Source organism: Chanos chanos, chromosome 9 (assembly GCF_902362185.1).
Source record: "Chanos chanos chromosome 9, fChaCha1.1, whole genome shotgun sequence".
NCBI lineage: Eukaryota > Metazoa > Chordata > Actinopteri > Gonorynchiformes > Chanidae > Chanos > Chanos chanos.
Genome location: NC_044503.1, coordinates 8,145,957 through 8,167,158, shown reverse-complemented (window position 1 = coordinate 8,167,158; position 21,202 = coordinate 8,145,957). Strand labels below are relative to the sequence as shown.

The following is a 21,202-nucleotide window of genomic DNA, read 5'->3' as shown; positions in this document are numbered from 1 at the left end:
CGTTGAAACACATGGAAAGCAGCAAACAAATAATATGGCTACAAATAAGACACAAGCAGACGTCAGATTTCATTAAATCGATTATGATATCATCCTGTTCTCCCTTGATACGTGAAGTATAAGAAAAACCATTAGAAGAACAAGTAAGAAAAGAAAAAAAAAAAAGAATTAAAGCCTTGAAATGGAAAGGAAAACTTTTGAAGAGAAAAGTAACACAGAAGAGAAGGAGGAGGAGGAGGAGGAGCAGGGGGGAAAGAAACGGGGAGGGGAGGGCTTTGTGCCACGACCGTCCCCGTCTGAAAGGCTGAGAGAGAGAGAGAGAGAGAGAGAGAGAGAGAGAGAGAGAGAGAGAGAGAGAGAGAGAGAGAGAGAGACCAGCCATTGTAATGCAAATGTCAGAGCCCTGTCCGCTGTTTGTGGCAGGAAATTTAATTAGCAGTTGTGTAGCTACGATACAAACCAGGTGGAATGTGAAGAATGCCCTGATGAGTAGAGGCTTAGAGTGTTGGGGGAGGAAGGGTGGCAGAGACAGAGACCGTGAAAAAAAAAAATCATTTTCCAACAAGTTTTAACCTGTTGCTACAACATTTTAAAAAGGCGGTTAGGATGGGCTTATTTTTCCTTAGAGCTCTCAAGACGGTAGAACTGGTTTAACGTTATTAAATCATCTTTTATTTGCTATTCAAAGAAAAAAAAAAAAGACAGAACTGATAAAAATAAATAAATAAATTAAAAAACCACCACAAAAAGTAAGAACTAAATCAACCCGACCGACTACAAACTCGTGACAGTAGTTTACAAAGTAGCCGCGGAGCTCTTTTTACTACCGCGCGTGGTCAGCGATCTTCAAATGCCACTCCTCTGCCAATCATATTTGCAGCGTCATCAAAAACCACAACAGGCGAATAGAGATCCATTAACGAGAGCAGAGTTGACCATCGTTACGATGGCAAAAAGTGATGATGTCTCTGGCGTATTGCTATAAAAACCTCATCTCCTTCGCCAAATTTGTGCTCTCAAACAGACACTTGTGATTTCAAGATGACAAAGTCATCCTGTACCTCGAGGCTTAAGAAGCAAAAAACTGACTCAGTCACGTTATTCATTCACTCTGACACATCCTAATCTTATTTTTTAATCACAATCTTGAGATCATCAAATCTGAACAAGCTTTGGGGGGGGGGGGGAATCTCGAATCTCTCTCGACCCCCACGCTGTTGACTTGCTAATTAACAAGGAAATATTTGGTATCTACAACAAAAATGTTCCAACACAGAGCTGATAGTCAGCGTCTAGTCCGTATCATCCCCCAAGCAAGGGCAACGGCAGCTGTTGAAGTAGGTAGGATAGTAAAGCTCTCCAGGGGCTGGGTCTCCTCCAGATTGGGCTAAATACAGAGATGGCCCACTCATATACACAAGGGCTGGACATGTGATCAGGAACAATCTCTGGTCATCCAAACACTCCCAGAGAGGCAGCTCTGCAGCTGTCCACTTGGAGCTGGCCTGTACTACAGACAGGAGTCCCTTTAAAATGACTGTGTGGTGTTGGGTTACTGTGGACAAAGCTGAAAGCATCACCAAGGCAAAAAGGGAGTGCAGATACTTTCAGGGTTTTTGGGGGGGGGGGGGGGGGGGGGGGGCGGTCGTCGAATCAAACAAACCCGAAAGCTGAAGCGCACCGGACATCGAATCTCGGTTCAACATGGCATCTCGTGGCCCCGGGACCAGCCGTGCGTGAATACGGACACAAGGCTGCAGCTTGTGTCAATAATAGGGTTACTGGTTCACTGCTCCTCGGTACACATGTGCGTGAGTGTATCTGTGTGTATGTGTGTGTGTGTACGCGAGAAAGAGATAAGAGCCAGGTATACAGATTACTGACTAGATAGTAATTTAGAAAACCATGAAAGCGCTACATTAAATTCTATGTTTCTACAGAATGATTTAAAAGGTTGGTGTGTTTGAGGGGTTTTGTGTTGGTTTTTTTTCCCTATTTGTGCCCAAGGCAATCAGTGAACACCTGTCCTCTCTGTTCCTTACCAACAACATCAAACCAAAAGAGCTCCCCTCCTTTCACAACATTTTACAGTTAAGCTAAGCTTCAATCTGGACTAAATCACAGTTCAAAAAAAAAAAGAAAAAAAAAACCTCAGACTATTCCCAGAACGACGAAGCGAAAAACGTGCGAGACACTGCGCTCTCCATCGGATCTGCTCTTTTCACCTTCCCCCTCTGACCTGCCTCTGCAAGCCAAAACTATGCACCCCGGCCGCATAGATGAAAATAACCTGATTAAAAACACTGACTTTTGAAAGAATAACATTTAACCCCCCCCCCCCCCCCCCCCCCCCCCCCCCCCAAACCAGCCCATCCCCTCTCTTTCCATTAGTCTGGGTGTATTTGTGTATCAAGTTGCCATGTAAACAGCTGCTCAGATTTTGGTTGCTTGGAATTTCATTCTCATTCCTTTATTTTCTTTGCGGTGGGTGTGTAACAGAATTAATAGCTTGTTTCTTACAAGACTGCATTGAAGTGCTTTGTCAAATCAAGTGTGCACACACTTTTAATCCTTATTACAGATACAGGCTATTTAAGGACTTCAGCAAACATTTGTTTTTTGGCTCAATACAGATTAAACCAAGCACATTAAAGCATAATGTTAATGTTATGATGGAAGTGAACGTGAGTCTTCAAGAGGAAGAATTAAAAAAAAAAGCGCAACCTGACTCAGATCGCAGTGAACAAAGAGTTCTGTGATTTCGATGAGTTACAGAATTCCTCAGATACAGTGGCTTCACAGAGATACACAACCAATGTCGAAACCCAGCTGACATCCAATCAGATGTTCAGAACTGCTGTCAGTGAAATGTCAAAACCCAACTGACATCCTATCAGATGTTCAGAACTGCTGTCAGGGAACTCGTAAGAATTGCACAGCCAAGAGACAGGCCGTGTGACACAGGCTAACCGGAAATCTCACAAGCACAGGCAATGGGTATTTGGTCTCATCAATAATTAATCCTAGCTACATGAATCATTCATTTCTCTGCCTGGAAGCTGAATCCTACCTGGAAATGCACCTGTGATAGCATATTCCATTACAAGAAACTAGATATTGCAACCATTTCGAAATTTCATGGTGTAGAGACTCATCAAGCCCACTTGTTGCTCTAGCAAAAATATCTCGCGGCAGAATCCGACAGGCGTGTCTGGAGCGAGCGAGAGTTTAACAGGTCTGATGTTCATTAAAGTAAGGCAAACTCAAGGGAGACCAATAAAACAGCAGCCTAAACACACCGTCAATACTCTGACTGACGTAACCGATTTTAAGAGCACAAAAAAAACAACAACGGGTAAATACGCACCGAACCCCGCCGCTTAAATAATTATACTGATCCCCAACTGTCTCTGAGGCTAAAAGAGGGATTGGTCAGTTGGTCTGAGATGACTATAACGTATTAGCTCCTCTTTTATTGCTTTGCCTATTAACCTTATTATCACCATGGGGTTTTTTTTTCTGTGGCACAGACACCCGTTGCTAAAGAGAAATCAATAGTGGAGCAAACCAAATGGGAAGGGACACCTGGACCATGTGCCATTGTCATGAAGTGGGGTGTGTGGGTGGGTGGGGGTGTGTGCGGGGGGGGGCGCTTGGAGAGGTGGAGGCTCATTAAGAAAGCTCTCTTGCTTAGCCTCTGCTGTTGAACAGGTGGAATATCACTGTTGTGATGCTCTGCACTTTAATATTACAGCAGGGTGGTTGGGTGAGTGGAGTCAAGCTGTCGTCAAGCTGTCGTCAAGCTGTCTGAGCACTGGTCCTGACATTCAGTGATGATGTCATCAAACACGAGCACAATACAATCACATAATCTAATTTACTGCAGCGGTGATGCAAATGATCTCCAGCTACTCCTTGATGAAGATGTCAGTTTCAGTGCATACACTGGGTGACAGCATACATTGCTATTCCTATCATACTATTACAGTCAGTCTATATGTCAAGAAAGCCAGATCAAAATACTGATGCATGGTTAATGGGCAACATGACAAAGTAATTAAATGTGTTTTAATTAACAGCACTACCAAGACATGGTAACTTCTAGTCATAAAAAAAAGCTTTAAAAACATCTCGAGGATGCTGAATGAAAGTTATGAAGGCTTAGATCAGAATAAGAAAACAGCTGTTGAACTATGGAGAACTTTGCTATTACATAAAGCAAGTTCCGCGGTAGCCCACTGACCAACGATGGATTATTCCTATTCTTGACAAAAATTTAAATTTAATTTGCAGTGGTGCAATGTCATTTCTAAAGACGATTCAGGCATATTTACCAAGCGAACCTCCAAAAATACATTTAGAGCATTATTCGACAGCTGAGTGAAACACAGGCATAAAAAAGAAAAAATATGAAAAGAAAAAAAAAAGGTTGGCACGAAAGTTATTTCTTGGTTATCGATTTACACAAACATTGGGGGCATTTGAGTGTTAAAACTCGTTTATCCCGAAGCCAGAACTTCACCAAATAATGTTTACCCGTTTTTATGGAAAATCGGACTGTGCGACGCAGTTGGGTCTCATCTCCAGTGACATCGCATTCGCCAAATCTCTGGTCAGCCAGTAAACCACGGAGCAGGAAAATAAAAGTAAACATTGTACAGGAGAAACTGTAATAAATAGATAAGCTGATTACATATGTAGTTTATTTTACTAACACTACGCTCAAATCTGAAGTAGCATGTTAATTTATCCGCTCTGAACCGACTTCACTAACGTAGCTTCCTTGTGACAGAAGTGCGTGGCAAGACCACAAGCTGTTTCAAATCATGTCAAACGATTACTCTTGTGGTCCATACAAAGTCCTTAGTGTAATGTTACAATTTATTAATGCATATGCCACGTTCTGACGCTTGCTGTCTCAGTTAGAAATTTTCTCTTGCCATGTTCAGGACTGGCTACCTGTTGACATGCTCTCAATAGCGATTTAGCATCGCCTGCCAGCTAACATACCTTTAAATCGGTGTTAACTTTAACGTCAATTAGCTGTAGAGACACATCAACTGTTAGTTAAGTGCAGATGGTGAAATCAGACAAATATACCAAAGCCTCTCCTCTCGTGGCATTTACCGTCTAGGAACAGCAACCACGCGAGCAATATGTCCATCTAACGTTAGCCAGCTTACTAAATCAGCTTGGTTTCTGACGTTGATGCAATAATCATCCGCAAGGAAACCTAAACTAGCTAACTAGGAAGCTGCTTTACCCGCTACACGCTAAACTTTTTTTATAATTTACTTTTCTCTAGTACGATAAATTATTCTGACGAGCAGAGGTTACATGGGCTGCAGTAGTTGGTAATCAAAGTGTATCTAAAAAGTTCATACAGTTAAACTAAGTTAAACTGAGTAATCACACAAGGTGTACAATTTAACCGATTATTGGAAGAAATGAAGAAAACAGCGGGTAAATAACAAAACAGTCAACTAGTCAGAAAGTTAAACGGTTAATTGGGAGGTGAACAGCACGCTCCAAACTAGCTTGGCTGTTTGGCAAGCTAATGTAGCTAGCTGGCTAGTTAGATTTAGTGTAAGCAGTGAGGAGAGTAGGGTGTGAGAGGCAGGAGAAGGTACACAGTCTATACCCACAGCATATTATGTGAAATCAAACTGATCATTTCTAACCATTAAAATGATAGTCACCTTAGCCTTGTGCTTAGTTCTGCCCTGGCTGTGCTTTCTTTCCCCTCTCTCTTTCACTTTCTCGTTCGCCTCCAGTTGCTGCTGCTGCTGCTGCTGTTGCTGAGTGTTGCTCCCGTTGGTAAGTAACTGTCTCCACGACTACAGTCACTATGGCGCGCGGGGGTCTCGAGGCAACTGTTGCTACCGTCCTCTACATACGTCAGGGTCTAAAAAACAAAAGGGGTGTGTATCAAACTGAAGTCCCTCCTACAGCATGCCCATTTTCCTCATCACTTCTTGAATTCCCGCTGTCATCGGTGCAGAATACCGCTTCTTCCTCACACGTTACCGCCAGTCCTTGTTATATCCCCGCGCAGGTGACGAGTTCGCACTGATGTTAGTAATCAGTATGATATTGCATGGTAACCTCACATTCTGTCCTCATCGAATGATGTTTTAGAGGCTGCTGGTACAAGAAATTAAAGTATGTTCACCTGTACAAAGATTGCACATAAGCATACACCGCTGTAAATCCGTCACACGAATTTAACTGCCGCGGATCTTCGATATATTAAAACAACAGCGGTGAAAATGGCCCATCGGTTTTAAGACAGTCTTAGTCACTCGACAGGCTACTGCAACAAAATGTCTTTATGAGGATTTCATTTTGAGTATGTTCCCCAAAAACTTGAGCAAATTAATTAAAAATAACGATTTGTGAGTTAATTTCCTTACCAAAAGTTACAATAAGCCAACATTACTTAGAGCCCAGACTACTCTAAAAATCTATGCAAATAGTTAATGTAAAATCAGTCATTATAAACTGCAAGGCCAATCAAGAGTAATCGCTAAATTAGTCGATCAAAAGGAATAGTTTTAAAGGCATAATAACCATCAGCCGCTTGGTGGCGATGTAACACCAAGGGATACGTTAGAACTTACATCAGTTACATGGGCTTTCTTAGAATCGACCAAAATTTCACATGCAAATGAAATTGGGGCTGTAGTGACATCTAAAAAAGCAATCGACCGACGGAGAAGTTGTTTCCAAAGCAGCGCCAGGTGTCAACACGGCTGTATTTGCAAAGGTTGCGTTTCGAGGCGTTTCACACCTGGCTCCTTACTGACATCTGCTGGTCTTTAAAAGTTCCTGTATGTGACACTTCAATCCAATTTCTGATTATTTTTTCCTGCCAGTTTTACTTCTCTCACCTTTTCGCTCAGAGATCATTTGAAAAGAAAAACAATCGTAATGTCACTAATCCGATTTAAATGACGGGTAAATTAAAAACAAACAAAAAAAAAGATTTGGCACTTATAAATACACATGACATGAAGTCATTAGCGTCTCAAGCTTTGATTATTTTTCCTTAGTTTTGGAAGAGGGCAAGGGTAAGGTGAGTGATGGACGCATGTCAAATTTGTGTGATATTGTCTTATACTCAACTATGCGGTCAAACAGAGGAATCTGTATTTGTGCATCCTGAGCAACTGGGAGATAAAGTAGGGTGCAGTCCTTTCCTTTTGCTCATCTCAGCTCATTTTTTTCAGATGTCAGTAAATGGCTGTGTTTTACTCATTAATTAATGTGTAAAGAGTGCTGTTGGGATGTGTGTGTCACTCAGATTGCTCTTCACTGACTGTGCAATTGGCAACAGTTCATACTTTGGACCTGTTGTGTTCGTAAATCCACCCTCATACCCCCAAATGATTTACCAAAATTGATCTACCTACTGAACTCAGGATAATCAACACTAATGTGTTATGCGGACACATTTTTACGATACGAATAGTTTTTGCTATTATGTATTTACATTTCCCATGTGTTCAGGTTCTGTTACAACTGCATTGCCTAGTGCTACCAGTGTGGTGCTTGAACTGCAAATGGTGATGCATGAGGAATACAGCAAGTGTTAAATGGCCTGATTTTGAGTGCGGTGCTTTTATAGATGATATAGTTAAATATTATATAAAAGCCTGAGGTAGATACACAATTAAATAGTTCATAAACCCGTGCAGTTGGAGGTTTTCAAATATTGTAATATAACGAGACGGGACTCAGGCATGTGAAACCTGACGTTTGTACGAGGCAACACCGCGGCGTTTACCATGATCACGTGCCTTATGAGATGCATTGAAAGTTTGAAACGCCATACTATTGGCACTTTCATGATGTGTGCGAGATGACACAAGGCATCGTGCATTTAAAAAATGACATTGTTCCCTACATGGCAACACAGCAGAGGTTACTCAGCGACCCAGAAGTTTGGCGGGTCTTTTGAAAAGCTCGTGGAAATGCAGCTAAAATGCAGCGCTGTGCGTCAGTGCTAGCGGTATTTCTTGTGAAAACATTTCTAAATATGATGAGAAAGCTACAATTTAAAAGTTTTCTCTTGTCTTTGTTATCTCTATCTGAATAATGGTTCCTAATACAGGAATGATGTTTGTTATTTGCCGACAAATATTTGCCCATTTATTCCCAGTTTAGCTCACTGGATAAAACTGTAACGGTTTAAACTTCTACGAGCGGTTAATAGTTAATTTCAAATCGTTATCAAATTAGAAATCATCAGATTGTCACCTCTAACGTGAAGCTCACCGAAGTTGAACTGTCGCGCTGCCGTTGAATAGCCGTGTGTGCAAAATTGCCTAAACAACTAAATGCATAAAATTTGCAAAGATTTTTTAAAGCAACATATTACTTGTTTGTAATATGTGCAAATAATTGTTCAGGCTGACAGATCATATTGAATAGTATTCCGAATGACAGAATCACAAGTGCTTGTGATGTCCGGAAGGGTTCGATTTCTATATCAGACGATGTGCTTCCCGTTTGCACCAATGACATATATGCATCTGTCACTGGTGTGCGCGGGAGGGCGTATTGGCGCAATTTTATCTAAATGCTCACATTGAACTGATGTGTGCGTGATCTACGAAATCAGCTACGTGAAGTGAGATTAAAATCGGCTCACCATATTTTAGAACACGTCATTTATTTCAATCTCCAGGTGACTGCCCGAACAACTGGACTTCTAGCCTCCAATTGATTGGTAAGTACAGGTTAAAAAACTCTAACTAGTTTTTGTTAAACTAGGCCGACTTCTTCTATTCGTAGCAGGGATGCTGTTGAAGTAAAGTTAGCTGTGGAGATACTGCTCAAGCCTCGTGTTATAACCCTATCTGAATTGAAAGCTTTCGTTGGTTTTAACAAATTAACACCTCTGCTACCATTCAGGGGCTACTTGGTCTACTACCAAAATACACCTGTATGAAATGAGCTGGGTAATTAGCTGCTGGCTAAATTAAGTAAACTGGGACTGCAGCAACGAATGTAGCAAACGATGTACTGCAAAACAACGGCAGTTGTCTACTGCTACCTGAACTGACACAGATTCACGAGATTCCTGAACTGAACCTCACCTTTATACAACCACGAATAAAACGTGATGATTTAGAGTTCATCATCTAACTAGATGACAGATGTCTGAGTTCGTTCTCTGAGGAAGACTATACTGGTTTGTCTTGTTACTGGGGCTCCTGAAAGCAAGTATTCCGTGAATTTAGGAGTCAGGTTTACACCAAACGTACATTTTTTTCAGTCGGTACCGCAGTATGAGGCAAAGGAAGAAACGTTCGTGTAGTTTTCTGTTTTTAGCAAACCAGTTGAATTTTCCCTGTCACTCAGACGTCAAACACGTGGCCCGTCAGTGATTAAGAGCAGGTTTGAAAACTCACTGACCAACACTTTCCATTGTTCACTCATCGTATATGGATTCTGCATCATATGGAGTCTGAATATTAGCAACATATATTCCCGGGAAAATAATAATAATAATAAAAAAAATTCAATATACATTTTCATGTGAATCACTCGCTTGCAAGCTGACGTGTCGGTGTGCTCCTGTCTATCCCAGCTATTGTATTAACCAGTGTATTAGGAAACTTCTTTGTTTTAACACAGAACTAGTGTGCTGATTTAATAGGTCTGATGAGAGTGGCCGCTTGTAACCTCCGGATTCGAGCAGCACCCTTTAGCCACGCGAGCTTTGTGCATCAATGGGAATAGTGAGACGCTGTGGTGTGATGTGCTTTGGAGTCACGTGATGGTGTAGTGGTGTTCTTTTTGCTTCTCATCTCAATTGGTTGAGCCAGTCTTTCTACAGTGGAAAGAGGTTTCTCATTATCTATTTTGAGAAGCATCATGACTCAAGTTGACCGGCATGTGTCCCAAGTCACAGTGTGGGCTAACCAGAAATTTGTTTTTTTTTTTTTTTTTCCTCTTCTCAATTTGGTATTTTAGAGTTAGGAACTAGGGGTGGCTTCTGAATGATTAATGAATTCACTTATTTCAGCTATTTTCAAATGCATTACATCTCACAGAGACATGAAAAATACGATGAATGAAAACATTCTCAGAGAAAAAAAAACATAAACACAAGACTGTTGTTTCCTCAGAGAAAGGCTGTCGTTTTTTCGTCAGTGGTACTGTCCCCTAAAATCTGTTGTAGGATGTCCTTTAATTTCAGGCCAAGTATTTTGTTTAAAATGCATTTTCAGTAACGACGAGATTCCTGTCTGGATGTAACCGTTCTAATGCTCGGCAGAAAATAATTTGTCATTTGCCCCGTCTGCGTCAAATTTTATCGTTGCTCTCACCGCTCATCATCACTTATCTCTGTTTAATCTGGTGACATTGGAGAATGAAGCATATGGCTTCTAATCTTATCTTGTCATAAACTTGCATCTAAAACAATCTACAAATAGCTGTAGGTCAACAGTGCCAGGTGGTAATGGAGAAACTACATGCTTAGCAAACAACAAAAAAAAAGGTTGTTGCGTATTAGAGTTTAGGCCCAGTCTGACTTTACAAGGTGAACTTGACATCTCAGAGCCTTTAACAATCTGGGTTGTTTGATCAAAATAAACTGCGCCAGTGTCTAAGTCCAATAGTAAAGTAAAGCGGGACTTTTTTTTGTTGTTGTTTGTTTGTCTTTGTCCTATGCTACTTTTCATACGATGAAGAAGAGGAGTTTTGGGGGGATTTCTTGAGCCGTATCATCTCAGAGAGAAAGCAGCTCCGTGGTTTTCATTATTCATACTAATATTACTTTCATGTAGCAATTGCATTCTTCTTGTAGTTCCGTTTGACAAGCTTTGGGCTGGGATTTTCACAAACTCCCCTCACAGTTGAGTTCTAATTGCTGTCGCAGGCCGGTTTTGCAAGGCAGTTAGGGTCACATTTTTTGTGGTTGAAGGGTCAGAGGGATTGGGTGATCTGTGGCATTTGATTTGAATCTGAAAGGGCCTTTTTTTTTTATCTTACTTTTATAAACATGTATTGATTAAGTTAATGCACAGCTGTTATACTACAGTGCTCTCTTCTTACATTGGATATTTGTGGTTGACGGTGTTTGAGTGTGAGAGTGAAAAGAATAGAGGTCATGAAAGGGTTTCATCATACCAATGTCACTTTTTTCCTGCGCTTAGGTGTCTCAAGTTTATGGACAGAAATATATACCAAGTGGTTAGGGGGCAGGGAGATCCTTCACTTCACCTTCCCTACGTCAAAGTCCTTTCTGCTTGTTCATCAAGTATGTGACTTACAGACAAGAAAAACAGGAATGATCTGTTCACTGGAGGTGCAAACGTAATTTCTCCTGACTTTAAAACTAAATGATGCCAGGAACTAAAATTAGATTACATTGAATTAATTCTGTTTTATTAGCATGCCTTTGTGTTTGCTTTGCAAAATTTTATATTTACTTATTAATAATTTAATTCGGAGTGTGTTTTGTCATAAGTGTGTGCTTACTCCTTTAAGTATCTTTATGCAGGATGTGGTTTGCACATCATGAACTCAAAATTGACCTCGTTGTTATATGCAGCATGGAATGGCTTTAGAAATTACTCTGACAGTGTGTAAATGGGGTTATACATGAGTATATGTGTTTGCACATGTATGTGCGTGTATATATATATATATATATATATATATATATACTGTTGTTTCCATGAAATCGACAGCCTCAGCTGAATGACCGTGATCCCTTTTTTATTTCTTTAGACTCGAAAATAAGTATACGTCATCATATAATCACAACTAATATTTTGAAATGTAGGTCAGCTGTGTCCGCTTGTGTCTACAATAGGTTTGTTTTCCATTTGGTGTGTGTGTAGGATGTCTATAAACTGAGATCAGCGCAGCTGTGCTCGCTTTTGCTGCCTCGCCTCATAGAGCAGTTTGTCCTGTAGTAACCTCTGTTCATGCGATTCTGTATGTGTTTGTAGCTTATCTGTAACGGGCCCTCCCCTGCTCAGTTCTGTCTCTCCCTTCAATGAGCTGGCATGTCCAAATATGGAGGATGAGTCTTGGTGTGGTGTGAGACGATTCAGCCAATGAGAGCGCTATAGTAGAATCCGCGTGGGGGAGGGTTAAGGAAGTGAAAGCAGTGAAGTTTATGGGCAGGGTATGTGTGTGGAGGAGGGGTGTGCTCTCAGTTTGATTTGAATGAGGGTTTGCATACATGTTTGTAAAGCAAGTGGGAGAGGCTAGCATTTTTGAGTATACCGGCAGCGTCAGTTCCCGGCGTTTTCGCGCAAGGAAAATCATTTGGAAACCAGTGCTTGCAGTTCAACCAAAGAAAAATCATCGATCAGATTGCTTCTAGAAATGCGCAGTAAGTCCGTCTCTTTTTGAATATCTGTCCGTGTGGACCTATCAGTGAGGTTATGCCGAGAGGGATACAGCCGTTGAGATATGAGGTAGCATCAGATCTTTCACTTATGGGCGTAGTATTATCTGTGGTTTCTATCTGGACTTCATGGAATGTAGCCTAAATGTGAAAGAGAACGGGCACTCGAAACAGATTTAAGATGTTATCGCTGTGTTTAAGGCGTCTGGGAGAAATTTGTTTGAACGATACGATCTTTTTTTATCATTTTTAAAAAATATTCCTCCTATAAGCTGTGAATTTGAGCATACAGATTTGTACCACGGGGTGTATGAGCATGTGTTGCATCCTCTGCATCACAGTATGCAGGAGGTGAATGTATTAGGGAGGACTTCACGCATGTTTAGATGGAGGTTCAGGTCTGGGACAGTATTGTCACGGGACTAACTGTTTTAAATGCACCTAAGAACAGGCAAGTGATGCATGGATTTTCTGGGTGATTGAAACTGAAACTCACCCCTAGTTGTCTCACCATCCCCCGAGAAAACCAGTTCAGACAGAAGGGCGTGGTATTCCGCTGGACAGTGTGGAGTGAGCGAGACAGATTAGCATCACAGTACCTAATGTGACAGGTGCTTGTAATATACATGAGCTCGTTTGTTTGAGAGCTAAGGTGTGGTTGTGTGCATTTTGTAGCTGTTGGTCTCGGCTCGTATAGAATGCGTGCAGGGACTCTCGATAGCCGGTTCTTGCGGTCTGGGTTCTCTCTTAAGTGCCGGAGGCCAGCTGCAGGTAGAAAATTTCAGTGCGGATGGGAATGAAGACTACAGTTTCTGTCGCTGTAACATCTGTCAGACAGCTAATGTTCTGCAGTGTGAACTCTGTTCTAGCATCTCTTCTCACTTTTGTCCCGTATTGTTTCATTCATAGTCCTCTTTTAAACATGTTCATTTCTTAAGCAGTCTGATGGCTTTGTGATCAATGTGAAATTCACAAGTCAAGAAAATCCCTGGAATTAATCCAGCACTATCATCATCGTCATAAGCTTCTTGTTGTGGATAAAATTCTTGCGTGAAGCCACACTAAACAGGATGTCAGGTCAAAAAAACAAAAAAAAACAAACCCTGCATTCAGTCTGATGTACTGAGAGCAGCGTGACGCTGTTGCTTGTATCTGCCTTATGGCTGTTTCTTAATCCGATCTTAATTATGGGAGACGGGCCCGACGGCTTGCGTGTAAAGTGCCGAGTGGACAGAGCCGTGACTGAACAGATTCTACCAGAGCCTCCCCCCCCCAGAAGAAACATTCCCACCAGGGCATTGCCATGGAAAGCTAACCTCCTCGTCCTCATTATCAGTCCCTGTAGGAACCAGAGTAGTTTGTGTTCCCCCATAAACACCAGAGGAACACCCAGAGGAACAACTGAGCGATAAGGAGAAGATGGGAGGGCCTGTTTAAACTAATTGGGCAACATACTGTTCTCTTGTGGCCGTGCTCCTTTTTGACCTGAAGTTATGACATAAAGTATTGATGAGTACAGAAGGCAGGAACCAGGGACTGTTTTGTAAGATGAGTAAGTCTGTTGTGACGGTCACATGTGCGGCAGCCCCGCGTGTGTGCGGGTTACGCGTTACGACACAGTCCATTAGAGAGGCATGGAGAACGAGAGCAGAGAAATTTGGAACGAGGGTGAAGATTTCAACCAACGAATACACCAGGGTCGTCTTAAAAAAAAAAAAAAAAAAAAATTGAATTTATGTTTCTTGATTCATCTTAAAGAGGTGGTGTGAAATGCAGATGCTTGGTTGTGACTGGAGGAGGGGGGTGCGTGTTGGGGGGGGGGGGGGAGACGTCCAGTTTTACTCCCTACAATGAGGCTTCAGAGGCTGGATCACGTGGCCTCATCAATGAAGCTCCAGTTCATCCGACCTCACATCCACTTACTCATCTGTTCCCGCCCCCCCCGGCCTTCTTTGACTAGGGAGTTGTTTAAATCCACGTCAGCTTAATCCTAACCACAGCTGAGTGTTCCAGAGGAATGCACAGCTGTTTGGCTGGATCGTTGGAGATGAGGGGGTACAATGGCCATATTTGTGGGTGCTGGTATCCAGTGGGCTGAGCTTTAGAGAGGTTATTGCGCTCACTCCGTTCTCTCCGCCAGCAAAGACAAGATAAGCTCGAGTGCACGCTGACCGGTAACGAGACAAAGTCTGACAGCACGATGGGGTAGAGGGGGCGTCCCACGGCCTGGACAGCTTGTTATTTGTAGAGGGAGAAATGACCTCCTCTCCTCCGTGCTCTTCTCCTCCCTCTCCTCCTTCTCTCAGTGGTCCACCATTTTCTCACAGATATTCCCTCGGCTATCATTCTTGTCGCATGCATTTACAGATAGCAGCTTGTGTCTGCTTCACAACAAGGCAAAGACCAATCAAGCCAAACAACGTGGATGGTGTTGTAGGCTGTTGATCTAGTGGCGAAAACCTTGCTGTTTTTGAAGATCTTTTCTGTTTTGCTTTGAACCCCTGAGAGTCTGTTATTCTTTCTCCCGCCCTTTCTCGACAGTCCCGATCTGTTTAGCCGGTCTCGCCATCGCACATCACAATAGGACGAAAGGACAGCTGGTATGTGTTTTCAACTGAAGCTGGGTTTAAACAAACACGAGTTTCTCCTTGAAAAGAGGCGGCGACCACGGTCAGGAACACAGGGGAAGGGGTTTTGTTGGAAGGGCTGCCAACGGCATTGTTCTAGAATAAATGACGTGTTTCCTGTTTGGACGTTCGGGGGCAACCCTTCCTGACCCTGCTGATGGAGAGAGATATGTAACCGGACTTGCTCGCGGAACTTCACGTCCCACAGCGATGTCAACATGTGTCTGGCATAGTTGAAACCATAAGGTTGGAAATGGGCAAAAAATGATCTTAGGCAGTCAAATCAGGATAGGTTTTTTTTTTCCATTTATGTAACCGCCACAGTCTTGGTCATTATGCATTTAAACGGTTTGAAATTGGCGGAAAGGGATTTTGTAACACGATTATGACCGTGGGTTCTTTTCAGTGTTTCAAAATGGCCTTTCGACTTAACACCAATCCATGTGAGAGTTAGGCGTAAAAACCTCAGTAAGTCATCGCGTTAATCAGAAATGACTCCTTTCAGAGTTTGTCACACAGCGTTAAGCTATTGTACGACTCTCTCGGGCCTTTGGCGTCAGATGATGCTAACGCAGCCCTTGTTGGTGGTCATGTTATAAGATCATAAACATTTCGCTGCAAGGTCGACATTTGACACGCGTACAAGGAACCTGTTTTTACTGATGTTTGCTAACTTGTAAATAATCCTCTGGAGACAAACAAATGTCGTATGTCGTCCGGGAGATGGGGAAGCTCTAAGCGACCGTTTGTTGTGAGTGTTTAGGCTGGGCTGATTGTCTGACACACATAGACGGTGTGCCTCCAAGCTTCTTTTGGGTCACATGCCCAAAAATCTCCCGGTGAGCAAGCATCGGTGTCGTTGGCTCTGGTTCACACACACACACGTCATCCACGGCACCTGACCGCGCGTGTGTGTTTTACGGGATCTTATCTTGTTACCTCCCCGTCTCTGGACAGGCTTAATCTTAGCTGAAGGATTGGAAGGGACAGCAGTGCTCTTCAGTGCTTTGTCTGACTGACTCTCTTCTCTCCAGCTATCGTGTGTGAGCCAACGACCATGTCTACAGCCGAGGTGATGGACCCTCCAGCAGACGTAAGCTGTCTACAGTCCTTCGGAACCGGAGACAGCATCGCCTCCCTGGATGAAGTCGCGGTGGAGTCCACAGTCAAGTGAGCGTTCAGCTTTTTCACTTTCTATATTCATTTACAATAACAAGACAATAAAAAAAAAAGCTGTTAAGAAGGATGCAAGCTTTGAGAACTTCTTGCTTTTGAAAGAGAAGGATATGGATTTGTATTGAAATGAATTTTGTGCTTTTGTGAATTCATGGAGAGAGGGAGAGAAAAAGAGAGAGAGATTTTGTGTTCATTCAGAGGCTTCAGGGCTGTTAGATTCAGCAGATCTGGAATTTCTATTATATTTGTGCTGATATTTTAATAATTTCCCCTCCAGTGAGTCATCAGGGGAGGACTCGGCCTGTGAGAGGGAAGAGGAGAGCATTACCAAATCTGAGGTCACTCCCCCAGCTAGCGAACAGAGTACACACACACAGTCAGGTGAGCACTGGCTTTCTCTCACACACACACACACACAAACACACACACACACAATGTTGATACAGCAAATATATATGTGTGTGTGTGTGTCAGTTGTGGGTCAACTACAGTGCATCACACTGCACAAGGCTTTTTTCAAACACTTCACGCTTATTTTTAGATTCAGCCGATAAAGTGCATCTTTGGAGTTCCCCTTAAGTGCGCATCGAACACATGCAAAAAAAAAAAAAAAAAAGGAAAAGAAAAGAGAAAATTTGCTTCCTTGAGATCTGCGACACTACATGTGTGATCTAGATAGCAGGGTTTCAGTACGCCCTGAGAACTTAGACATGTGAGCATTTTTCTGACTCAGGTTATTGGTATTTTAAAAAAAGATTTGATTTTCTTAAGCACCAAACGAGGACGCCATGTGAATTTATTGTGAGTACAGCTCTCTGTGTTAAGGAAGTGTGTGTGTGTGTGTTTGAAGAGGAAGTAGACAGGATATGGCTCTTTGTGCCAGGAAAGTTCCTTTTTCCTGTCTCCTCGTACTTATGGCCAAGAACATTTCAATTTTTTTTTTCATCGTTTTATTCTCTGCCGGGAAGAACAACGTCAGCTGCCAAGATGTTGTCAGTCATTTAAAAAAAAAAAACACGCCATCATACAGCTGCTCCAGTTCTCTAGATTCCTCTCTCCTCGTGAGAGAGACCTGGGTTTCCACATGCTTTTCTGCAGATACAAATCTAAAAAGATCGTTCATTGTATCTTTCCCTTTGCTCAAAAGATACGTTGAATTTCAGATAAACAGGCTGGGTAACGTTTCTGATCATCTTTTAACTGCCGTTTTAAACAGGTCGCAATGACCTGTTTTAGACATGAGGGCGTAGTTTTGTTTATGTTTTGGGTTTTTTTTTTGTTTTTTTTAAAAAGTGTTTAGCACCATGGTTTAGTTGGTGGAGCACACAAAGGGAGAGGTCACGTTTTTGATGGTTTAATAGCGGTTTGAAAACACCCAGCCTGTGAACGCCCGGAAGTTTCCGCAGGGTCGCCCCTATACATCTTGTTTACATAGAAGACTGAAAGCCCCGAACAGGCTCTGCTCTCTGCTGGGTCACATGACACAAACGTTTACTGCCCTGCTAGCGGTTTGGTCAGCCGTTGTTTTGGATGGGTTTTTTTGCGTCCCCTGATGGGTTTATGTGATAGTCTGTTATGAGGAAATGTGTAACCCATTTATTTGACCTACAATGGGCTGGACATTTTTTTTTCCCCAGTTACGTGACATTGGAAACATTCTCCACGAAATGTTAGCGTCGCAACAGTGGTAGATTGAGAGCACAGATACCCAAGGCGCTGAAATGAATTTGAGAGACGGTAAAATGACCAGAATGAATCGGAATGTGAATGTTTGCACACTGGCTGATGGCTTGCGGCTAATTGCGGTCGGTGTTGGGGATTAAAGCCCAGCTCTGCTGTCAGATCTAATTGGGTTTGAGGACTTGCCAGCGCAGCAATTAGTATCATCTGTTTGGGGGGTTTCTGTGTGTCTGGTCAGAGGAATCTCACACTGGGCCTTGACTCTCTGTGTGTGGGTGTGGGTGTGTGTGTGGTGTGTATGTGTGTGTGTGTGCGCGCCTGGCCACTGGGAGAGCTGCGGGACGGACTGTGGGGTCAGCACTTCCCGCCGGCCTTGGCTCAGTGCCCCGGCGTTGCGGACCGGGAGAAGGGCAAACGGGCTTCGGCGAATTCTGAGATTTAAGACTGACAGAGAGCAGCAGCTCTCCCTCATTAGCCTAAGTGCCGACACGCGGGACGGGAGCCAGGCCACCCCGAACGGACCGGGTTTATCTCTCGCGCGGTTCACACAGCCGTCCAGGCAGATTAACGACGCGTCACGAGTTCGCTGGACCGTCCATTCCAGCCGCACTGGAGATCATATCTCTTCTAAATGAACTTTAACACACTCATTCCCCCTAACCGTTGTACAGGACACCCCCCCCCCCCCGCCCCCACGTCCTCCCCCCCCATGTTCCCCCCCCCCAAAATATCCCCCTTATTAATTCTATACAGAACTGTCCCTCAACAGCACATCTTCTGTGAACTTTTTCCTTTTTTTAACTTGGTGCTCACACGTTTGATTACTGTTACGAAATGACTTGTTGTTTGACCAGTCCGAAGACAGACACTGTAAAGTGTGACGGGCAGATTCTGCCGTGCAGTCGGGCTGTTGCTCTAACCTCTGACCTCTCTCTCTCTCGCAGACGAGGCGGTACGTCCCGACTCGCTGCCGTTGCCGGGGGTGGGCGAGACGCTCTGGACGTCCCGGGGCAGCGGCGAGGTGAAGCTGAGGATGGCAGAGTCGGGCCCCGCCGCTGAACCGCCGGTCACAATCAACCAGATGTTCACCTCAGCAGTGGAGCGTTTCGGCGACAAGACGGCTCTGGGCTGGAAAGAGGGCGAACAGTGGAAAACCCTCAACTACCGCGAGTACTACCAAACCTGCCGCACTGCCGCCAAGAGCTTCCTCAAGGTGAATTCTGGGAAATTTCTACCATATACCATCACAGCTATACAAAAAAAAAATACACACAGGTTTTCAGTTATGTAACCTCAATTTTATCCCGTGTTGTAACAATGCATTACAATGATATGAACGCACATTATAACCGATTTATCACCACTGAAGCAGTTAACATTTACATGTATATCACTTTAATTGTTACAGTATCGCGCTGATAACATCTGTAGAACAATCTGCAAGGTCAAGAATAGCACTTACATCCTTAACAAGGGTCACTGATAATGAATAGTGAGCTCATGGATTGTTGACTGTGATGCAGTTTACAGTGGCAATAATCACACACCACACAGTGATACGGAGAGCAAGCAGAATGCAGCAAAGAGTTTTTACATGAAGACAAAATTTTCAGAAAGGAAAGGCCCTCAGGCCTTGAGAGGGTTTCTTAGCAGAGAGGAACAAAAGGGAGAGAAATTCCATGAAAGTCTAGTATTGGGCAGAGAAGGGAAGCCTTTGTTCCTCTTTCTGGCTTCTTTCCGGACGCGTTTTCATATCCCATTCCATAACTCAGTTCCCAGTGTGTTTAACCTCAAGCCCGGTCACTTTCGCCTTCAGCGAAACAGAATGTCAGACGCGGTTGGCACGTGCTGGCACAGGCCTGTTGCAGTCGCAGGGTTTGTATATTGTTTATTGTGAAACTGCAGACCAGTAGGGAGCAGCTGGCTCAAACCCATTAGGAGTCGTTAAGTACGAACTGTCCCGCTCCTTTGGGAAGAAGAGGAGGGACCAGATATCGGGTGGTTTGACGTCTTCAGCTGACGTGTGTGTATGTGCAGGCAGCCCTGTACCCCCCCCGTCACCCAAAAGGGGTATTTTGAATTGAATGCGTTTGACCTTCAGGTTTTCCAATCAGCAGATACGAGGTTGAAATATCATAGCCAGTCGTGGGCTGTACGTTTTCTGGCTTCTTATTGTACAGGCAAATGTTATTCTTTAGCATAGTTCTACTTTTCCACATGTCAGTGGTCTGAATGAGGAAGCTCTTCCACGGTCATTGGAACAGTCACTTTCATTATGAGAAAAGGAGAACTGTCAACAGTTATTTTACTTGAGTGCAACACACCAGTTTGTGTTGGCCTTTTTTTTGACTGTCAGAACATGTCAGAATGACCTGTGTGTGTGTGTGTGTGTGTGTGTCCACAGCTCGGACTGGAGAGGTACCATGGTGTTGGCATCCTGGGTTTCAACTCAGCTGAGTGGTTCATTGCTGACATTGCGGCCATTCTAGCAGGGTAAGAGCGCGCGCGTGTGTGTGTGTGTGTGTGTGTATGTAACCACATGCTTCTGTTTCCACCATATAACATGTCAGTCACCCTATGGTATGAGATGCAGAATGTACTCTACCTCTTTAGACTGCGTCTCACGCTCTCTACATCAGGGCAGTAGAATGCAGTTCTGCAGCCCAATGTTTATTTTGATTACATGAGTTCTGTGTGTGCTTATGATGATGAATTCTAAGAGAACATAGCCTTTTTAGAAACGTCGGGGTGGGGGGGGGCAGGGGGTTACCAAGGTCACTGTTCCTAAAATATCACGGCCAATCTCTTCATAGTTTCGGCTTATGTTGAGAAACGTGTGCATGTTTGTAAACACATTTTAAAAATAAAAATAAATCCACTCCAACCCTGTCAAAGCCTTTTCAGTCGCCAAATTACCGAGTTATCGATGCCAAACAAACATCTTTTTTTCAGTGTATGTGGTCTTTAGGAATGCAAGTTTATGTGTGTAGCGTATTAAGCGACTTAATTGGCTCTGTCTTACACGTGTAGCGGGTTTGCCGTGGGCATCTACACAACCAATTCTCCGGAAGCATGCCAGTACGTGGCCGAGAACTGCCAGGCCAATATCCTAGTGGTGGAGAACCACAAACAGCTTCAGAAGATCCTGCAGGTAATGAGAAACCAACCCCAAAAACCCTCAGCCCTCAAATATTTTCTCTTTTCTCTTGAAGCTGAAACCTTTCTTCCTGTACACGAGAGGCTGTGGTTAACTATGTCTGCGTCTGTATCTGTCTCCTCTCAGGTTCAAGACCAGCTGCCACACCTCAAAGCAATCATCCAGTACAAAGACGCCCTGAAAGAAAAG

At 43.3% G+C, this 21,202-nt stretch overlaps 1 protein-coding gene across 2 annotated transcripts in view; it reads left to right on the top strand.

The window, feature by feature from the left end:
• The first annotated feature begins 8,693 nt into the window (after positions 1-8,693).
• acsbg2 (acyl-CoA synthetase bubblegum family member 2) overlaps positions 8,694-21,202 on the top strand; it is a 16,952-nt gene continuing 4,443 nt past the window's right edge. The window contains exons 1-7 of one of the 2 annotated variants that reach the window (XM_030783917.1): positions 8,694-8,731; positions 16,035-16,170; positions 16,454-16,557; positions 18,801-19,069; positions 20,261-20,349; positions 20,887-21,007; positions 21,140-21,202. The exon at positions 21,140-21,202 is cut by the window's right edge and continues 18 nt beyond it. In XM_030783917.1, coding sequence (XP_030639777.1) covers positions 16,058-16,170; positions 16,454-16,557; positions 18,801-19,069; positions 20,261-20,349; positions 20,887-21,007; positions 21,140-21,202 — 759 coding nt within the window. In that variant the 5' untranslated portion in view covers positions 8,694-8,731; positions 16,035-16,057. Of the gene's footprint in view, positions 8,732-12,312; positions 12,359-16,034; positions 16,171-16,453; positions 16,558-18,800; positions 19,070-20,260; positions 20,350-20,886; positions 21,008-21,139 lie in introns of those variants that run through there. The other variant, XM_030783916.1, reaches the window with a different exon arrangement.